General features: G+C 43.6%; 1 protein-coding gene across 7 annotated transcripts in view; it reads left to right on the plus strand.

Moving 5' to 3' along the window:
- The window catches only part of MARK3 (microtubule affinity regulating kinase 3), a 124,606-nt gene that overhangs the window by 79,206 nt on the left and 25,458 nt on the right, over positions 1-19,942 (plus strand). For 5 of the 7 annotated variants that reach the window (XR_001881393.1, XR_001881394.1, XM_017851522.1 and 2 more), the window contains 7 exons: positions 2,134-2,370; positions 2,852-2,971; positions 3,224-3,323; positions 3,940-4,052; positions 4,898-5,051; positions 12,437-12,654; positions 17,835-17,938. Coding sequence is in view for 5 of the 7 variants with exons in the window: in XM_017851522.1 (XP_017707011.1) it covers positions 2,134-2,370; positions 2,852-2,971; positions 3,224-3,323; positions 3,940-4,052; positions 4,898-5,051; positions 12,437-12,654; positions 17,835-17,938 (1,046 nt within the window). In the remaining 2 variants the exon portion in view is untranslated. The remainder of the gene's footprint in view (positions 1-2,133; positions 2,371-2,851; positions 2,972-3,223; positions 3,324-3,939; positions 4,053-4,897; positions 5,052-12,436; positions 12,655-17,834; positions 17,939-19,942) is intronic. The other 2 variants (XM_017851525.1, XM_017851524.1) reach the window with 1 other exon arrangement.

A 19,942-nucleotide genomic window follows, 5' to 3' on the forward strand; every position in this document is an offset into this window, starting at 1 on the left:
GCTTCCCATTGCTCTTACAATGAAAACTCAAACTTCTCAAGTACAGTCCTTTGTGATCAAGCCCTGACCATCTCCCCAGCCCCCTCTACACATCTCTATCCCACATACTGTCTTTCAGTTTCTTATGTGAAACATGCTCTGTCTCACATAGGTTCTCACACTCTTTATTCTGCCTGAAATATCCCTCATCAACACATCCATTGTGATCAGATGCACCTTCTGGTGCTTTGATTTCACGTCATCTGGGAAGCTGTCCACACCTCTCAGTGCCAACGCACAACTCCCTGTGCCTCTTCAGTTATAGCATTTGTGTCTCAGGACAGCTGCTTATCATTCTGCCTCTTCTAAACTGTGAGCTGTTGAGGGTAGGGCTTTATCTGTCTTGTTCATCATTATCCGTTCATCATTATCCATCGAGACATTCATATAGCATCTGCTGTGGAGTAGCCACATAGGAAATAGGAAATGTTTGTTAAAATAAAGTGACTAGGCCGGGCGTGATGGCTCAAGCCTGTAATCCCAGCACTTTGGGAGGCCGAGGCAGGCGGATCACGAGGTCAGGAGATCGAGACCATCCTGGCTAACACGGTGAAACCCCGTCTCTACTAAAAATACAAAAAGAAATTAATCCGGCATGGTGGCGGGCGCCTGTAGTCCCAGCTACTCTGGAGGCTGAGGCAGGAGAATGGCGGGAACCTGGGAAGCCGAGCTTGCAGTGAGCCGAGATCGCGCCACTGCACTCCAGCCTGGGCAACAGAGCGAGACTCCGTCTCAAAAAGAAATAAAATAAAATAAAATAAAATAAAGTGACTGTGATTTGTCTCTCTCTTTTCTTTTCTTTTTTTTTTTTTTTTTTGAGGCGGAGTCTTGCTCTGTCGCCCTGGCTGGAGTGCAGTGGTGCAATCTCAGCCCACTGCAACCTCCGCCTCCCACGTTCAAGTGATTCTCCTGCCTCAGCCTCTCAAATAGCTGGGATTACAGGTGCCCACCACCACACCCGGCTAATTTTTTATATTTTTGGTAGAGATGAGGCTTCACCATGTTGGCAAGACTGGTCTTGAACTCCTGACTTCAGGTGATCCACCCGCCTCAGCTTCCAGAAGTGCTATGATTACAGGCGTGAGCCACCGCACCCAGCTGTGATTTGACTCTTGAATGAGGTTTGGGATTCTCCCCTCCTCATTAACAGCCATTTTGTAGCTATTTAGCAGTTTTTATGAAATGCCTCTTTTTAAAAAAAGTTATGTATTTTTTGAAACAGGGTTTTACTCTGTCACCCAGGCTGGAGTGCAGTGGCACAATCATAGCTCATTGCAGCCTCAAACTCCCAGGCTTAAGAGATCCTCCCACATAAGCCTTCCAAGTAGGTGGGATTACAGATGTGTGCCACCATACCCAGCTAATTTTATTTTATTTTTTTTGTAGAGAAGGGGTCTCACTATATTGCCCAAGGTGGTCACGAACTCCTGGGCCCAAGTGAGCCACTATACCTGGCCCTGCCCCTACCCCTGCCCCATATTGTTCTTGTTTTTTGTTTTTGAAATGGAGTATCGCTCTGTCACTCAGGCTGGAGTGCAGTGGCACGATCTCAGCTCACTGCAACCTCCCCCTCCCGGGTTCAAGTAGTTCTCCTGCCTCAGCCTCCTGAGTAGCTGGGATTACAGGTGTGTACCACCATGCCCAGCTGATTTTTGTATTTTTAGTAAAGACAGGGTTTCACCATGTTGACTAGGCTGGTCTCAAACTCCTGGCCTCACATGATTCGGCCACCTCGACCTCCCAAAGTGCTGGGATTATAGATATGAGCCACCATGCCCGGCCCCTATATTATTATTATTATTATTATTATTATTATTATTAATTGAAAAAAATTGTCAAGATTTTTCTTGATCTTGGGACATTGATGTTTAAATTAGTGCTAGAATTAATCTATACTTCATGTTTATTATTGTTAGTTATAAAATAAGGAGTTCTAACTTGTCTCCTGTTTTTGTCTGTAGAAAGAATGTTTTCACATTAATTAGGAGGTAACTTTATATCATTACAGAAAACTTTTCTGAAATGCCTAATCCTGTCATAATTCTAATTCTATTTTGGTTAAATTTCATTTTTGTCTTCATGTTTTCCCTCTAGGCTGAAAATCTATTGTTAGATGCCGATATGAACATTAAAATAGCAGATTTCGGTTTTAGCAATGAATTTACTGTTGGCAGTAAACTCGACACGTTTTGTGGCAGTCCTCCATACGCAGCACCTGAGCTCTTCCAGGGCAAGAAATACGACGGGCCAGAAGTGGATGTATGGAGTCTGGGGGTCATTTTATACACACTAGTCAGTGGCTCACTTCCCTTTGATGGGCAAAACCTAAAGGTATAAGAAGCTGCACCCATGTACTTCACTAAACTAAAAGAAGTTTCCTAATATTATATGGCTTAATATTTTTTTTGAGACGGAGTCTCGCTCTGTCGCCCAGGCTGGAGTGCAGTGGCCGGATCTCAGCTCACTGGAAGCTCCGCCTCCTGGGTTTATGCCATTCTCCTGCCTCAGCCTCCCGAGCAGCTGGGACTACAGGCGCCCGCCACCTCGCCTGGCTAGTTTTTTGTATTTTTTAGTAGAGACGGGGTTTCACCGTGTTAGCCAGGATGGTCTCAATCTCCTGACCCCGTGATCTGCCCGTCTCGGCCTCCCAAAGTGCTGGGATTACAGGCTTGAGCCACCGCGCCTGGCCTATGGCTTAATATTCTTAACATTATATCAGTGGAGGGGTTTCAGGGGGTTTTTTGTTATGCTTTGTTAATTAAACCTAAAAGGTTGACTTAACTTGTTTTCTTTCCTCTCTACCTCCCCAAAGGAACTGAGAGAGAGAGTATTAAGAGGGAAATACAGAATTCCCTTCTACATGTCTACAGACTGTGAAAACCTTCTCAAACGTTTCCTGGTGCTAAATCCAATTAAACGCGGCACTCTAGAGGTAATCATGTAGGTGGAAACAAGCAACAGCTTTGGAGAGTCTTTAGCGTGGCCTTAGATCTTTGCTTGATTTGTATGCCCTACTGGATACATCCTGCGGCTTCTTAAGGAAGAATTAAAACATTTAAAAAAATATTTTTGAGTTTATGTTTTGAACGATAGTCAATGAAATGTTGAAAATAAATTTTTGTAAATATTATGGTTATCAGAATATTTCATTTTACTCTGCTAATGAACAGTTTACCTTTTTTAGCAAATCATGAAGGACAGGTGGATCAATGCAGGGCATGAAGAAGATGAACTCAAACCATTTGTTGAACCAGAGCTAGACATCTCAGACCAAAAAAGAATAGGTAATCACTCCATGCCTGCATGTTCATGTGTATTTGTCTAAGTAACACATTTCTGTTTTGACTCATGTCTGTGCCTAAAATGTGAATAATGGAAAGTTAAGCACAAGTTATATGAACAGTTTATCTGTTCTGTCATATTTAGGAACGTAACTACCTGTAGTTTCCAGTAACTCTGAAACAAATGCCCATTTATGTTAGAAAATGTATGTAATATGTCATCTTTTAGGTCAAATGAAAATTACTTTACCCTATAAAAGAATGATTTCTGGCTGGGCACAGTGGCTCATGCCTGTAATCGCAGCACTTTGGGAGGCCGACGTGGGCAGATCACCTGAGGTCAGGAGATCGAGACCAGCCTGACCAACATGCAGAAACCCCATCTCTACTAAAAATACAAAATTAGCCGAGTGTGGCGGCGCATGTCTGTAATCCCAGCTACTTGGGAGGCTGAGGCAGGAGAATTGCTTGAATCTGGGAGGTGGAGGTTGCGGTGAGCCGAGATCACGCCATTGCACTCCATCCTGGGCAACAAGAGCAAAACTCTGTCTCAAAAAAAAAAAAAGGATGATTTCTTACCCAAACAAAACACATAAACTGTATTATGCCTTTCTTTTAGATATTATGGTGGGAATGGGATATTCACAAGAAGAAATTCAAGAATCTCTTAGTAAAATGAAATATGATGAAATCACAGCTACATATTTGTTATTGGGGAGAAAATCTTCAGAGGTAAGAGTAATCAGAGAGAAAGAGCTGAAATACCCTTTATGTAATTATTAGTTTATATAAACTGTTTTCTTAGTTTTTGTCTTTTGAATATTTGTAACATTTGATAATATCATTTTTTAGATTTACCTGCAAATAGCAAATCTAAATCCTATGACTATTATAAGCTATTTTAACTTAACCCTTAATGATGGATATTGACCAGGTGTGGTGGCTCACACCTGTAATCCCAGCACTTTGGGAGGCCAAGGTGGACAGATCACTTGAGACCGGGAGTTCAAGACCAGACTGGCCAACATAGGGAAACTCTGTCTCTGCTAAAACAAACAAACAAACAAACAGAAAATTAGCTGGGCGTGTTGGCGCGTACCTGTAATCCCAGCTACTTGGGAGGCTGGGGCAAGAGAACCACTTGACCCTGAGAGGCGGAGGTTGCGGTGAGCCAAGATCGCACCACTGCACTCCAGCCTGGGTTACAGAGTGAGACTATGTCTCAAAAAAAAAAAAAAAAGATGGATATTGTCATAAACCTGGTCTTTCATAAATTAACCTATAGTCATTAATAGCTTAGAAATGACGTAAAGCATCAGATGAAGTAAATAGAGCATTTAAAGTTAAATTTGAGAAAGCCTGGGAAGAAAATCACACATACATTACCTGTAGTGTCTTTCTAGCAGTCAGGAAACTGCTTTTGCTTGAGTTTAGGGTTGTCATTTTTGTACATTGTGATTCCTCCTCTCTCTCAATGAACGGTTTATGAGAGGTCTGTGTTAATGAAAAGTTTAACTTCCTAATAAACCATTTGGGTTCGTGTTGTGGTTTGCTCTGTTTTTCTCATTTTCTCTTAGCTGGATGCTAGTGATTCCAGTTCTAGCAGCAATCTTTCACTTGCTAAGGTTAGGCCAAGCAGTGATCTCAACAACAGTACTGGCCAGTCTCCTCACCACAAAGTGCAGAGAAGTGTTTCTTCAAGCCAGAAGCAAAGACGCTACAGTGACCATGGTAAGTTTTGGAGTATCCCAGTGCCTTCTCTTAGAGTCCAGGCAAGAGGTCTCCTAGCACTGGGAAGCATTCTCTTGCTCGGAGCTTGGCTTGATGTCCTTTCTTGGCATTTGTTTATTTATTTATTTATTTATTTATTTATTTATTTCCTTCCCTTTTTTCTTTTTTCTTTTTTCTTTTCTTTTCTTTCTTTTCTTTCTTTTTTTTTTCTTTGAGACAGAGTCTCGCTCTGTTGCCCAGGCTGGAGTGCAGTGGCACAATTTTGGCTCACTGCAGCCTCCACCTCCCAAGTTCAAGCAATTCTCCTGCCTCAGCCTCCCGAGTAGCTGGGACTACAGGCATGTACCACCATGCCTGGCTAAGTTTCGTATTTTTAGTAGAGACGGGGTTTCACCACATTTGGCCAGGCTGGTCTTCAGCTCCTGGCCTCAAGTGATCTGCCCGCCTCGGCCTCCCAAAGTGCTGGGATTACAGGCATGAACCACCATGCCTGGCCAGCATTTTTTCTTAGTGTTCCTGCAGGTGCTTCCATGATTACATATTACTTCAAGGCTCTGTTCTTCTTTATACATTCAGTAGATTTTTGCTGGATAAAGCTTAGTTGAGTGGAAACCTTTCCACTTGCCATTCTAGAACCTCAGCTTTAATCTGTAGTTTTTCTTTTTTTTTTAAATGGAGATGGCGGGTCTCACTATGTTGCCCAAACTGGTCTCAAACTCCCAAGTTCAAGTGATTCTCTCACCTCAACCTCCTAAAGTGCTAGGATTACAGGCATGAGCCACCATGCCCAACACTTACTCTATAGTTCTATTTACTCTCTTCACCTCTGCATTGGATTTACTTTGTAGAGTAGCACTGTCCAGTAGAACTTTCTGTGATCATTACAGTTTCGTATATCTGTGCAGTCCAGTCAAGTAGCTACTGGACACTTGTGGCTATCAAGTACTTGAACTGAGGAAATGATTTTCCCCTTTTATTTTTTATTTTTTAATTTTTATTTGTTTATTTATTTTTGAGATGGAATCTGGCTCTGTCGCCCAGGCTGGAGTGCAGTGGTGTGATCTTGGCTCACTGCAACCTCCGTCTCCCAGGTTCCAGCAATTCTCCTGCTCAGCCTCCTGAGTAGCTGGGATTACAGGCGTGCACAACCATGCCTGGCTAATTTTTGTATTTTTAATAGAGACTGGGTTTCACCATATTGGCCAGGCTGGTCTTGAACTTGTGAGCTCAAGCAGTCCACTCACCTTGGCCTCCCAAAGTGCTGGGATTATAGGCACACACCACCACACCTGGCCAATTTTTGTATTTTTAATAGAGATGGGATTTCACCATGTTGGCCAGGCTGGTCTAGAACTCCTGACCTCAGATGATCCACCCACCTTGGCCTCCCAAAGTGCTGGGATTACAGGTTTGAGCCTGTAATTGGCTTTGGCTGGCTGATTTTTACCCTTTTAAAATTTTACTGGCCAGACGCGGTGGCTCACGCCTGTAATTCCAGCACCTTGGGAGGCCAAGACGTATGGATCACGAGGTCAGGAGTTCAAGACCAGCCTGACCAACATGGTGAAACCCCATCTCAACTAAAAATAAAAAAATTAGCTGGGCATGGTGGCATATGCCTGTAATCCCAGCTACTCAGGAGGCTGAGGTGGGAGAATCGCTTGAACCCGGGAGGCAGAGGTTGCAGTAAGCCAAGATCGTGCCACTGCACTCTATCCAGCCTGGTGACAGAGTGAGATTCCATCTCAAAAATAATAATAATAATGATGATAGTAATTTTTTTTTACTTAAGTGTAGTGTATATATATATATATATAGCCAGTTGTGGCCAGTAACTATCATAATGGACAGAGCAGCTCTGGAGAATGTATGGAACCTCAGTTTTGCCTTAATTGGTTTAAATGTTTTACTGTGTCATTCTCATCCATACTCTTGCTGTTAGTGTGGTTAAGCCACCCTCCCTTTTAAACTTCACCTAGAAGCCAGTCCTTTATGAGACATAAGACCCCCAAAGGATAGGCTTACCAGGCTCTACAGTTGCTCTGCCTTCAAGGCAGTCTGTGTGTCAGAGTCCTGAGGCTAGCATGTGTGTTTACTCGCCCATAACTATAAATGTTAACATTGCAGATATTTCCTTTAATTCTACTATTCCAGGATGCAGGAACCAAATCTATTTCTTTTTTTTCTTTTTTTTTTTTTTTTTTTTTTTTTTTTTTTTTTGAGACGGAGTTTCACTCCTGTCGCCTAGGCAGGCTGGAATGCAATGGTGTGATCTGGGCTCACTGCAACCTCCGCCTCCTGGTTTCAAGCAATTCTCCTGCCTCAGCCTCCCGAGTAGCTGGGACTACAGGCCTGCACCACAATGCCTGGCTAATTTTTTTATTTTTAGTAGGGACAGGATTTCACCACATTTGGCCAGGCTGGTCCCAAACTCCTGAACTCAGGTGATCCATCCGCCTCGGCCTCCCAAAGTGCTGGAATTACAGGCATGAGCCACTGCACTCGGCCTCATTTTATTTCTCTTCTCTGGACATTTTCCATCTTAATACTTTCATCTTGAGATTTGATACTTAGGACTGCACAGAGCATTGTAGGTGTGGACAGTCTTTGATTTCGTACTAAAAATAATGACTTTTGGCTTGATTTCCGTTTCTCTTCCTTCCGTTGCCTGCCTTTCTACATGGTTTAGACTGAAGCAACAGTGTACTAATATCACTAGTAAACCATCTACAGTGCCTGCTGTAGCTCAGAACTCATTCTAAAATCAGGATTTATGCTCCTAGCATTTGTAGGTGACGTGTTGATCTAGGTCTGCCTTTTTTGTGTTCATGTTAGTCACTAACAAGGGGGTTTCTAGTGCCTGTGGACCACATGGCAATTAAATGCCCTGAAACCGTCTGCTTTAAATTGTCTCTAAATCCTAGAAGAAACCTGACAACAGGATTTTCACATTTCTCTAAGGAATATGTTAGTAAGTTAGTTCTTCCTTAAGCACATAGATTTTATCCAGATTATTGGTGCCTTTTCTCCCCCAGCTCAATTTTAGAGATAAAAAGAGCTTTAGACATGGTATTGTACACTCACCAAACCTCTTGTTTTATCTCTAAAGAAATAGACCAAGAGAGATAACCAAGTCTCCCAAGGTTACATAGTAAATGAGAAACACCTGGGGCAGAGCTCAAGCCTCCTGGTCCCAGCCCTTTGGTTTTCTCCACTGAAGCACCTCACTGGAGTAGCTTTTTCATAATCCTCATCTTTCTTGGAATTTCTGAAGGCAGGCAAGCCTGTATAGCCAGGCCAGCTTTCACCTCATCCTGCCTCATCTCACCTCTCCCTTCCTTTTTCTCTGCCTATGGATGTTGACCTCTGCATGGGTGCCTGCTTCTTCTCTAAAGCCACAATGTAATTTGTAGCTGTCCTTCCTAATTTGAGACCCACTTGTGAACACTCCATATGTGTGTATACACTTTTTCTGTGAATAGTGATCTTTATCTGACTTTCAAGGGGTTCTTTAGCTTGTTTTTTAAAAAATGGAAAAAAAAAATCACTGTTTACCAACCAATGAGTGGTATTGGGGCAGGTTGGTAGTTCTCAAAAAAAATTAATTTGGATCAGTTTCTCACATCTTATACAAGGATGAATTCCAATTGGAGTTAAGATACAAATATAAAAAATAAAACTCCAGAAATATTGAAAGAAAACATGGGATTATTTGCTTTATAACTTGGACTGGTGAAGGTGTTTCTGTCACCCCAAACACCAGACCCATGAAATAAAAGACTTACAAATTTGATTATGTAAAAATGAAATTTCTGGCCAGTTGCGGTGGCTCACGCCTATAATCCCAGCACTTTGGGAGGCCGAGGTAGGTGGATCACGAGGTCAGGAGATCAAGAACATCCTGACTAACACGGTGAAACCCTATCTCTACTAAAAATACAAAAATAAAATTAGCCGGGCTTGGGGGAGGGTGCCTGTAGTCCCAGCTACTCGGGAGGCTGAGGCAGGAGAATGGCATGAACCCGGGAGATGGAGCTTGTAGTGAGCCAAGATCGTGCCACTGCACTCCAGCCTGGGCAACAGAGCGAGACTCCATCTCAAAAACAAAAAAAAAGAAAAGAAAAGAAAAAGAAATTTCTGTGTGACACATCCATACCGTGGACTACTACTCACAATAAAAAGGAACAGGCCTGGTGTGGCTCACGCCTGCAATCCTAGCACTTTGAGAGGCTGAGGCAGGCTGATCATGAGGTCAAGAGATTGAGACCATCCTGGCCAACATGGTGAAACCCCGTCTCTACTAAAAATACAAAAAATTAGCTGGGCGTGGTGGCGGGCGCCTGTAGTCCCAGCTACTCGGGAGGCTGAGGCAAGAGAATTGCTTAAACCCAGGAGGTGGAGGTTGCAGGGAGCCGAGATCGCGCCATTGCACTCCACAGCCACAGACCAAGACTCCGTCTGGGGAAAAAAAAAAAAATAGGAACAAACTATGATGTACACAACTCGGATCTCAAGGGAATTATACTGGGTGAAAGTACACAAAAGGTTACGTTCCATGGATGCCCATTCACGTAACATTCTTGAAATGACAGAATTCTATAGATGACGAGCAGGTTAGTGGTTGCAGGGGTTTAACAAAAGGGAGTTAAAGTAAGAGGGAAGTGGCTGTGGCTATGAAAGCGTAGTCGACAGGGTCTTTGAGATGGAAATGTTCTGTATCTTGACTGGTGGTGACCGCATGAATCTGAACATGGAATGAAAGGGTATAGAATGAAATACACAGACTTACAAATTAGTACAAGTGAAACTGGGGAAATCTGAACGAGGTCAGTGGATTAGATCAATGTCTGTTTCTCTTCAGAATCTCAAATCTTAAAAGGTTTTATATTTTCTAAATACAAATAAAAGTTTGAAAGTAAATCAGTAGTAACCTGAAAGTTCACAATGTCAGTAGACCTCTCATGGTTTTGGGAAGAAAGATACGCATTGAGGCTACTATCACCCTATACTTGGTTAAGTTTTTGTTTTATATGTTAAAATGACTAAACTAAAAGCTTAGTTGTTGTTCTCCCATAAATAAACCAAAAACTTACTTGTTCTCCCATAAATAAAATTAAGCCCTTATTTACTTTTAATTCAGTTCCGGATAGGTTTGCCATTTAGATTTTTGTCTAAGAACTAGCTCCTCCCCACTCCCGTTTTTTTGTTTGTTTTTTAAATTTATTTATTGAGACAGTTTCTCACTCTCACGCAAGCCACATGCAGCCTCAAACTCTTGAGCTCAAGCTATCCTCCTACCTCAGTCTCCCAAAGTGTTGGAATTACAAGCGTGAGCTACCACGCACCTCCCACCTTTAATATATTTAAAATATAAATTCTATTCTGCCTTAGAAAAAACAGGCCAGTTTTTTCTACAGGTGCGGTGGCTCACTCCTGTAGTCCCAGCACTTTGGGAGGCCAAGGTGGGCGGATCACGAGGTCAGGAGATCGAGACCATCCTGGCTAACACTGTGAAACCCCGTCTCTACTAAAAAAAAAAAAAAAAATTCAAATAAAAGTTAGCCAGCACGCGCCTGTAGTTTCCCCTACTCCGGAGGCTGAGGCTGGAGAATCCCTTGAACCCGGCAGGCGGTGGTTGCAGTGAGCCGCGATCGAGTCACTGCATGCCTGCCTGGGTGAGAGTGAGAGAGCTAGACCAGTCCTCAAAAAAAAAAATAAAAAAAAAAAGAAGCCGGGGCCGCGGTGGCTCAAGCCCGTAATCCCAGCACTTTGGGAGGCTGAGATGGGCGGATCACGAGGTCAAGGAGTTCGAGAACCTCCTGGCTAACACGTGAAACCCCGTCTCTACTAAAATACAAAAGCTAGCTGGCGAGGTGCTGACGTCGTAGTCCCAGCACTCGGTGAGGCTGAGGCAGGAAATGGCATAAAACCCGGAGGCGGAGCTGCAGGTGAGCTGAAGATCCGGCCACTGCACTCCAGCCCCGGCGATCAGAGCGAGACGCCGTCCTCAAAAAAAAAAAAAAAAAAAAGAGCCATTTGAGCTGTCCTTAAGATACCACTGGATTATCATATTGAGGCATACATAGTGCATGTTCATTCCAAATTCTTTGCACTCTGAATCTCCTGTGCTGCTGTTGAGTCCTGATGGTTTACTACAGGACATCAGTCTGTCATCCACAATTCCCTAGGCACATATCCCTGGACAACACTCCGGAGTGGCAGGAATGACTAGTGACTCCACCCGACTTCCTCCCTGTCACTGCATGATTCCTCTGCTCTACATCCTTCCCCTGTCCTACTCAAACTCCTGTTACTAGAAGATAGAGCGCTTTAAAAAGATCCAAGATAAAACTACAAAAGAAGTTAGCCCATAAAATCGATACTTTTCTCTCCCAAAAAGGTATGGGCACTCTCCCTCAAAAAGGATGTTAATTCACTCAGAATGTGCAAGATGAACTGGTGTCTTGGCTGTTATGTGTGCAGCTAATAGTTGAATCATACAGACCACCACCTAAGGATTTTCCAAAGGACAACTCTAACACTACTAGATTTAAGTAGAAAGTTTGGGATTTGGCCAGGCCGCCGTGGCCAAGCCTGTAAGCCCAGCACTTTGGAAAAAAAGGCCGAGGCCGGGCGGGATCAGGAGTCAGGATATCGAGACCATCCTGCTACACAGTGAAACCGCGTCCTACTAAAAAAAAAATACGGCCTGGGCCGGTGGATCTCAAGCCTGTAAGCCCAGCCACTTTGGGAAGCCGAGACGGGTGATCACAAGGTCAGGAGATCGAGACCATCCCTGGCTAACACTGTGAACCCCCCCGCTCTACTAAAAATACAAAAAACTAGCCGGGCGAGTGGCGGCCTGCCTATAGTCCCAGCTAACCGGGAGGCTGAGGCAGGAGAATGCGTAAACCCCGGGAGGCAGAGCTGCAGTGGAGCTGGATCCGGCCACTGCACTCCATCCTGGGCGATAGAGCGAGACCCGTCCAAAAAAAAAAAAATACAAAATTAGCCGGGCGTGGTGGCGGCGCCTGTACCCCAGCTATCGGGAGGCTGAGGCAGGAGAATGGCGTGAACCCGGGAGGCAGGAGCTGTAGTAGCCGAGATGGCGCCACTGCACTCCAGCCTGGGCGACATAGGCGAGACTCCATCTCAAAAAAAAAAACTAAAAAAAAAAGTTTGGGGTATTAAGTGAAATTTCAATATTGAATTCAATGCATAAGGCAAACATTAGATATAAGTGGGAAACGTGTTAGAGGATTTTACTGTTTTACATTTTTTTAGGTGAATAGCAACCTTAGATCATCTTAGAAAATACAGTTACTGTCACAAAATAAAACTTGAAACTATATTCAGTCATTTAAAAAGTGAACTCTTTATTTTAGCTGGACCAGCTATTCCTTCTGTTGTGGCGTATCCGAAAAGGAGTCAGACCAGCACTGCAGATAGTGACCTCAAAGAAGATGGAATTTCCTCCCGGAAATCAAGTGGCAGTGCTGTTGGAGGAAAGGGAATTGCTCCAGCCAGTCCCATGCTTGGGAATGCAAGTAATCCCAATAAGGCGGATATTCCTGAACGCAAGAAAAGCTCCACTGTCCCTAGTGTAAGTGTTGTTGAACTGTAGAGTGGTCTTAGGGTGGTAGGGTTGGAACTGGCTGGACACCAGGTGTTCATTTTACTCCTGTGGTCTCCCATGCCTGGAATGCCCACTCCACTAGACAACCATGCCCAATCTTAACCTATAGAAATCCTATCTGCTGCATTGTAGGTATTTGTTGTTGACACTCTTTTAGTTCATTCCTGCTGCTGTAACAAAATACCTGATATTGGCTAATTTATAAAGAAAAGACATTGATTTCTTACAATTCTGGAGGCTGAGAAGTCCAAGATGAAGGCACCAGCAAGTTCCGTGTCTGGCAAGGGCCCTGTTCTCTGCTTCCAAGATGGTGCCTTGGTGCTGGCATCCTCCACAGGAGACGAATGCTGTGTTCTCATGTGGCTGATGGGACAGAAGGGGTGAACTCACCCCCTCAAGCCCTTTTATAAGACACTAATCCGGCCGGGAGCGGTGGCTCACATCTGTAATCCCAGCACTTTGGGAGGCCAAGGTGGGTGGAGTTCAGGAGTTCAAGAGGTCAGGAGTTCAAGACCAGCCTGGCCAAGATGGTGAAACCCCATCTCTACTAAAAATACAAAAATTAACCGGGCATGGTGGCGGGTGCCTGTAATCCCAGCTACTCAGGAGGCTGAGGCAGAGAATTACTTGAACTCAGGAGTCAGAGGTTACGGTGAGCCAAGATCGCGCCACTGCACTCTAGCCTGACAACAGAGCAAGACTCCTTCTCAAAAAAAAAAAGACACTAATCCATTCATGAAGGCGGAGCCCTCATGGCCTAAACCTAAAAGACTCACCTCCAAATACTGTTTTCTCCTATGGGAGATAAAGCTTCAACATGAATTTTGGAGGGGACGCATTCAGAGCATAGCACACCCACCGTAGACACTAGATGGTGATAGGTCCTTTATTTCAAGGGCTGGTTCTAGTTATTTCACAGACACCTGCTGAACCTTAGGTTGTCAGGTGCTGAGACATGGAAAGACCTCATGGTCTAACAGGAAGTGAATGAAAACAATGACAGTGCTGACAGAAGCCTACTGTGCATACACGGGGAGGTCTGACTGCCAATGCCCCAAAGATGTGGTGTTCACACTGAGTCTTAAAAAGGCTCTAATGATGAAGAGTGTTGGCTGAGTTCTTATCATGTGCCAAGGACCATGCTAAGTGCTTTTTCATGGATTAGCTACATTTTAAGGTGAAAAAAAGTTGGGTAATTGCCTAAAATTACACTGCCAACCTGAATCCAGCTCTTAATCCCTACCTGTAACAAAATCTCCCCAGTAAATAGATAATATTTACTACATTAAATTGCATCCATTCAGCTTCAGAAACTTTTTTCTGTGTATTGAAGTGTGTTCTATCTAACCTGTTAAATAACTTGCAGAGAAGTCAGCAATCTTAAGATTGTTCTATAAGCACATTTTTCCCTACAGAATTAACAATGATGCAGCCCTGCCTCCAACTCCAGAAAAACCCTGGACTGAGGAGACTATGGAGAAGCCCTGTTCCTCTCTTTGAAAGCCCTTCATTGTTCCATTCTGAACTGGGTGCATAAAGGACCCCAAGGGGCTTTGCGTGTTTCATCCTCTGACCTTATGCTTAGTCGGAGTAAACCCTGTGTGAAAAGTTTATTTTGGCTTCCAAATGCCATAAAATAGGATTGTTGTTTCCATACTCCTGCAGTTACAATTCAGTCTCCAATGTTTATTGACAGTTACCAGAGAAGATGAGGGCATTGTTCCCTGCCTTCATGACCTCCCTTCCCCTTTGCTCTTGTCTGCACGCTGCCCTTCTGCAAGTCAATCATGAGTATTATGAGTCCACCCACACTAAATTACTTACAAAGGAAAAAAGGTAGTTAACAACATTATTATTTTCTCCCATGAATCTTCGGGATTCCTCTGTACATGGTCTGCTCATGCTGTAGTAAAAGTGACTGCTTTATCTTTGTTTAAAAATTGTCTGATAAAATTCCATAGCTATGGCTGGGCACAGTGGCTGTAATCCTTGCACTTTGGGAGGCCGAGACGGGCAGATCACTTGAGGTCAGGAGTTTGAGACCAGCCTGGCCAACATGGTGAAATCCCATCTCTACTAAAAATACAAAAATTAGCCGGATTTGGTGGTGTGCTTCTATAATCCTAGCTACTCAGGAGACTGAGGCAAGAGAATTGCTTGAACCCAGGAGGCAGAGGTTGCAGTGAGCTGGGATTGTGTCATTGCGCTCCAGCCTGGGTAACAGAGCAAGACTCCATCTCAAAAAATTTTAAAAATGTCCATAGCTGTGACTTGTTCCTTGCTTTTTAGTTTTTTATTTTGGAAGTTAAATTCATGTGAATCCACATGACAATGATTAACCATTTTAAAGTGGGTAATTTGGTGGCATTTGGTACACTCACAGTATTGTGCAACCAGCACCTCTCTTTAGTTTCAGAACTTTTTCAGCTCCCCAGAAGGAGCATCTGTTTAGGCTGGGCACAGTGACTCACCCCTATAATCCCAGCGCTTTGGGAGGCTGAGGTGGGAGGATCACTTGAACCCAAGAATCTGAGATCAGCCTGGGCACCAAAGTGAGACCTCATCTCTACGAAAAAATTTAACAAGAAAGCTGAGCATGATGATGCGTACCTGTAGTACCAGCTACTTGAGAGGCTTAGGTGGGAAGATTGTTTCAGCCCAGGAGGTTGAGGCTGCAGCGAGTCTTGGTCACACCGCCATATTCCAGCCTGAGCAACAGAGCAAGACCCTGTCTTTTAAAAAAAAGAAAGAAAGAAAGAAAGAAAGAAAGGGCACGGTGACTCACACCTGTAATCCCAGCACTTTAGGAGGCCAAAGCAGGCAGATCACAAGGTCTGGCGTTTGAGACCAGCCTGGCCATCATGGTGAAACCCCATTTCTACTAAAAATACAAAAAGTAGCTAGTCATGGTGGCAGGTGCCTGCAATCCCAGCTGCTCGGGAGGCTGAGTCAGGAGAATCAATTGAACCCGGGAGGCGGAGGTTGCAGTGAGCCAAGGTGGCGCCACTGCACTCCAGCCTGGGTGACAGAGCAAGGCTGCATCTCAGAAAAGAAAAGAAAAAAAAAGAACACCTGTATCTCTTAGGTAATCACTTTCCATTCCTCCGCTCCCTCCCCTCCCTTCCCCTCCCATCCCCTCCCCTCATGCCCTGGCAACCACCAGTCTGTGTTCTCTCTCTCTGGATTCGCCTGTTCTGAATATTTTACATAAATGGAATCATTTCACATGTGTCCTTTTGTGTCTGCTTCTTTCTTTAACTCAGCATAATGTTTTCACGATTCATCCAAGTTGTAGCATGTATTTTTTTTTCTTTTTTTTTTTGAGATGGAATTTCACTCCTGTTACCTAGAGTGCAATGGCACGATCTTGGCTCACTGCAAACTCCGCCTCCTGGGTTCAAGCGATTCTCCTGCCTCAGCCTCCTGAGTAGCTGGGATTACAGGCATGCGCCACCATTCCTGGCTAATTTTGTATTTTTAGTAGAGGCGGGGTTTCTCCATGTTGGTTAGTCTGGTCTCGGACTCCCGACCTCAGGTGATGCACCCGCATCAGCCTCCCAAAGTGCTGGGATTACAGGCGTGAGCCACCATACCCGGCCTGTAGCATGTATTAGTACTTTGTTTCTTTTGGGGGTAATATTCCATTCTGTGTATATGCCACAATTTAACTGTTCATCTGTTGATGGACATTTATATTATTTCCATGTATTCGTTAAAATGAATAATGCTACTATAAACAATTGTGTACAAATTTCTGTGTGGTCTTGTTTTAATTTCTTTTTCTTTCTTGAGGAAGAGACAAGGTCTTCCTGTCACCTAGGCTAGAGTACAGTGGTGCAAATATGGCTCATTGCAACTTTGACCTCCCAGACCCAAGTGATCCTCCCACCTCAGCCTCCCAAATAGCTGATAACCATAGGCATGCGTCACCATGCCTGGCTTATTTTTTCTGTTTGCTGTGGTAGAGATGAGATCTCCCTGTGTAGCCCAGCCAGGCTGGTCTCAAACTCCTAGGCTCAAGCAGTCCTCCCGCCTTAGCCTTCCAAAGTGCTGGGATTACAGCCATTAGCCGCTGCACCTGGCTGTGTTTTCATTTTTCTTGGGTATATATCTAAGAATAAAATTGTTGAGTCATATGGTAACTCCATGTTTCATTTTTTGGTAAACTGCCAAACGGTTTTCCTCACAACTGTACCATTTTATCCAGCAATAGTGAGAGTCTCTGTTTTCTTCACATTCTTGCCAACAATTAATAATTATTATTATTTTATTATTTAAAGCTTTCCTAGTAGGTATGAAGAAGTACCTCATGGTTTTGATTTGCATTTCTTTAATGACCAGTGATATTGGGCATCTTTTCATGTGCTTCTTGGCCATATGTATAGCTTGGTTTTGTTTTGTTTGTTTTGTTTTGTTTTGTTTGAGACTGCATTTCGCTCTTGTTGCCCAGGCTGGAGTGCAATGGTACAATCTTGGCTCACCGCGACCTCCGCCTCCCAGGTTCAAGTTATTCTCCTACTTCAGCCTCCTGAGTAGCTGGGATTACAGGCATATACCACTACACCCAGCTAATTTTGTATTTTTAGCAGAGACGGGGTTTCTCCATGTTGGTCAGGCTGATCTGGAACTCCTCATCTCAGGAGATCCGCCCATCTTGGCCTCCCAAAGTATTGGGATTACAGGTGTGAGCCACCGCACCCTGCCATTGTATAGCTTTTTTAAAGAAATGTCTATTGAAGGTGCCCATTTTAAAATTAGGTTGTCAGGCTGGGCACCTCGGGAGGCGGAGGCAGGAGAATCACTTGAACCCGGGAGGGGGAGGTTGCAGTGAGCCGAGATCGCACCACTGCGTTCCAGTACGGCGACAGAGCAAGACTCCGTCTCAAAAAAAAAAAAAAAAAATTAGCCAAACATGGTGGCACATGCCTGTATTCGCAGCTACTTAGGAGGCCATGGTGGGAGGATTGCTTGATCCTGGGAGGCAGAGCCAAGATTGCTCCACTGCCCTCCAGCCTGGGTGACAGAGTAAGACCTTGCCTCAAAAAATAAGTAAATAGAAGACTGGTATTCCTATTTATGTAGATAAGTTCGTTTTTTCTCATAGTACTGCATTTACCAAATCAAGACAAAAATGCCCTTTTTTATAGAGTAACACAGCATCTGGTGGAATGACACGGCGAAATACTTACGTTTGCAGTGAGAGAACTACAGCTGATAGACACTCAGTGATTCAGAACGGCAAAGAAAACAGGTAGGAAATTCCACCTGTTTGTAAGAAAAGTTGCTTTTCCCAAGAGAAATGGAAGCATGTCATTTACTGCTTTGTTTCTATAATCATTTCAAATTAAACCGTAAGTGTTCTCTGAAGGTAAGTTAAATTTGTATACTAATTTTTAGCAAGATACTAAATTCTTTGTGTGTCCCGAGCATCATCCTCCTGCCCGGCTGGGTATGATGATTAAAAGGATTGAGTTAAACCCAGGAGGTTTCCTAGAGGAAGCACATAGTAAGCTGTGGTTATGTTGTAGAACAGTGAATAAGGAAATGGAGATTGTCTTGTGCACATTAGTAATTTGAACAAAAGCTGAAAGTGGGGGAAGATGAAGACCTGAGGCAGAGAGCCACACCTTGGGAGAATGTACAGCACCAGGTAGCATTAAAGGTCCGCAGTTTACCAAAGGGTCCAGATGACTGAGTGTAAATAGAAACACTGGAAGCCAAGAGAAGTGGAGAGTCCAGGCTACTGAATGCTTTTATTTTGGCTGCATAGCAAGCATATATAGGATGAGCGTGATTTTAAAAAGACAGTGATGTTACATGTCAATAAGGAGAGCACACCATTTTCTTGGGGTTTTGAAATAAGTAGAGTCAGTAGAATGGGATTAGATAGGTCTAGAGGCTCTGAGATGGGGTTAGTCTTCTGGGTGGAGAGAAAAAAAAGAGAAGTTAGATTGGTAGAGAATAGTTAAATATGCTATATTCTGTTCAGAACAAATTTCCCAGGCTGGCATGAATTTTCCTTCTTTGTTTTTGGAAGAGCAATAAGTGTACATCATTCTTTTAACTTGAACATTGTTTGTATCAGAATTGTTCTGACATTTACTTTCTGCTGTTACAGTGTAAGGTTCTGTTTCTTAATCCTAACCTATGTTTGATCTCATTAGTCAAACGAAATGTTTAATCACTATATTTTATGATAGCCTAATCAAAAATCAAAAATTCTTTCCTCCTTTATCCTTAGTACCAAATTGCTTATTGCTTCCCTGTTCCATAGGCCACTTAGGATTGAGTTGATATGAGGAGTAACATTTGTTCTGTAAGATTATGGTTATTATTCATTGAATTTTTAGCAATATTTACATTCTCTTGTTTTCTGACTCGTATGTATGTGTGTGTTTTAACATTGTCTTTTTTCTTATGATTAAAAACTGTTAAGAACTTGAGTATAGCAGCTGGGCTAGTTTACAGATAATGATTGGTATAGGTATTTCTTTTGTTGTTGTTGTTGTCGAGACAAGAGTCTTGCTCTGTCGCCCAGGCCGGAGTGCACTGGCACCATCTTGGCTCACTACAAGCTCCGCCTTCTGGGTTCATGCCACTCTCCTGCCTCAGCCTCCTGAGTAGCTGGGACTAGAGGGGCCTGCCACCACACCCGGCTAATTTTTTGTATTTTTAGTAGAGACGGAGTTTCACCATGTTAGCCAGGATGGTCTCAATCTCCTGACCTCATGATCTTCCCGCCTCAGCCTCCCAAAGTGCTGGGATTACAGGCGTGAGCCACTGCACCCAGCCAGGTATTTCTTAATAGTAGTCTACTCTCTGGTAGATTTGTATCATAGTTCAGTTCTTAACTCTCAGATTTCTTCTAGTTCAAAAGTGACTTAATAGAAAATACCAATGGTAGACTTAATTAGAAGTTTCTGATGTTATAAATTTTATTCTACAGGACTACAGAAATGTTGTTTCATGGTCAGGCACAGTGACTCACACCTGTAATCACAGCACTTTGGGAGGCCAAGGTGGGCGGATCACTTGAGGTCAGGAGTTCAAGACCAGCCTGGCCAACATGGTTGAAACCCCGTCTCTACTAAAAATACAAAAATTAACCATGTGTGGCGGTAGGCGCCTATAGTCCTAGCTACTAGGGAGACTGAGGCAGGAGAATTACTTGAACCCGGGAGGCAGGGTTTGCAGTGAGCTGAGATCATGCCACTGCACTCCAGCCTGGGCGACAGAGCAAGACTCGTCTCAAAAA

The sequence above is a fragment of the Rhinopithecus bieti genome, unplaced genomic scaffold (assembly GCF_001698545.2).
Source record: "Rhinopithecus bieti isolate Rb0 unplaced genomic scaffold, ASM169854v2 scaffold_34310, whole genome shotgun sequence".
Taxonomy (NCBI): domain Eukaryota; kingdom Metazoa; phylum Chordata; class Mammalia; order Primates; family Cercopithecidae; genus Rhinopithecus; species Rhinopithecus bieti.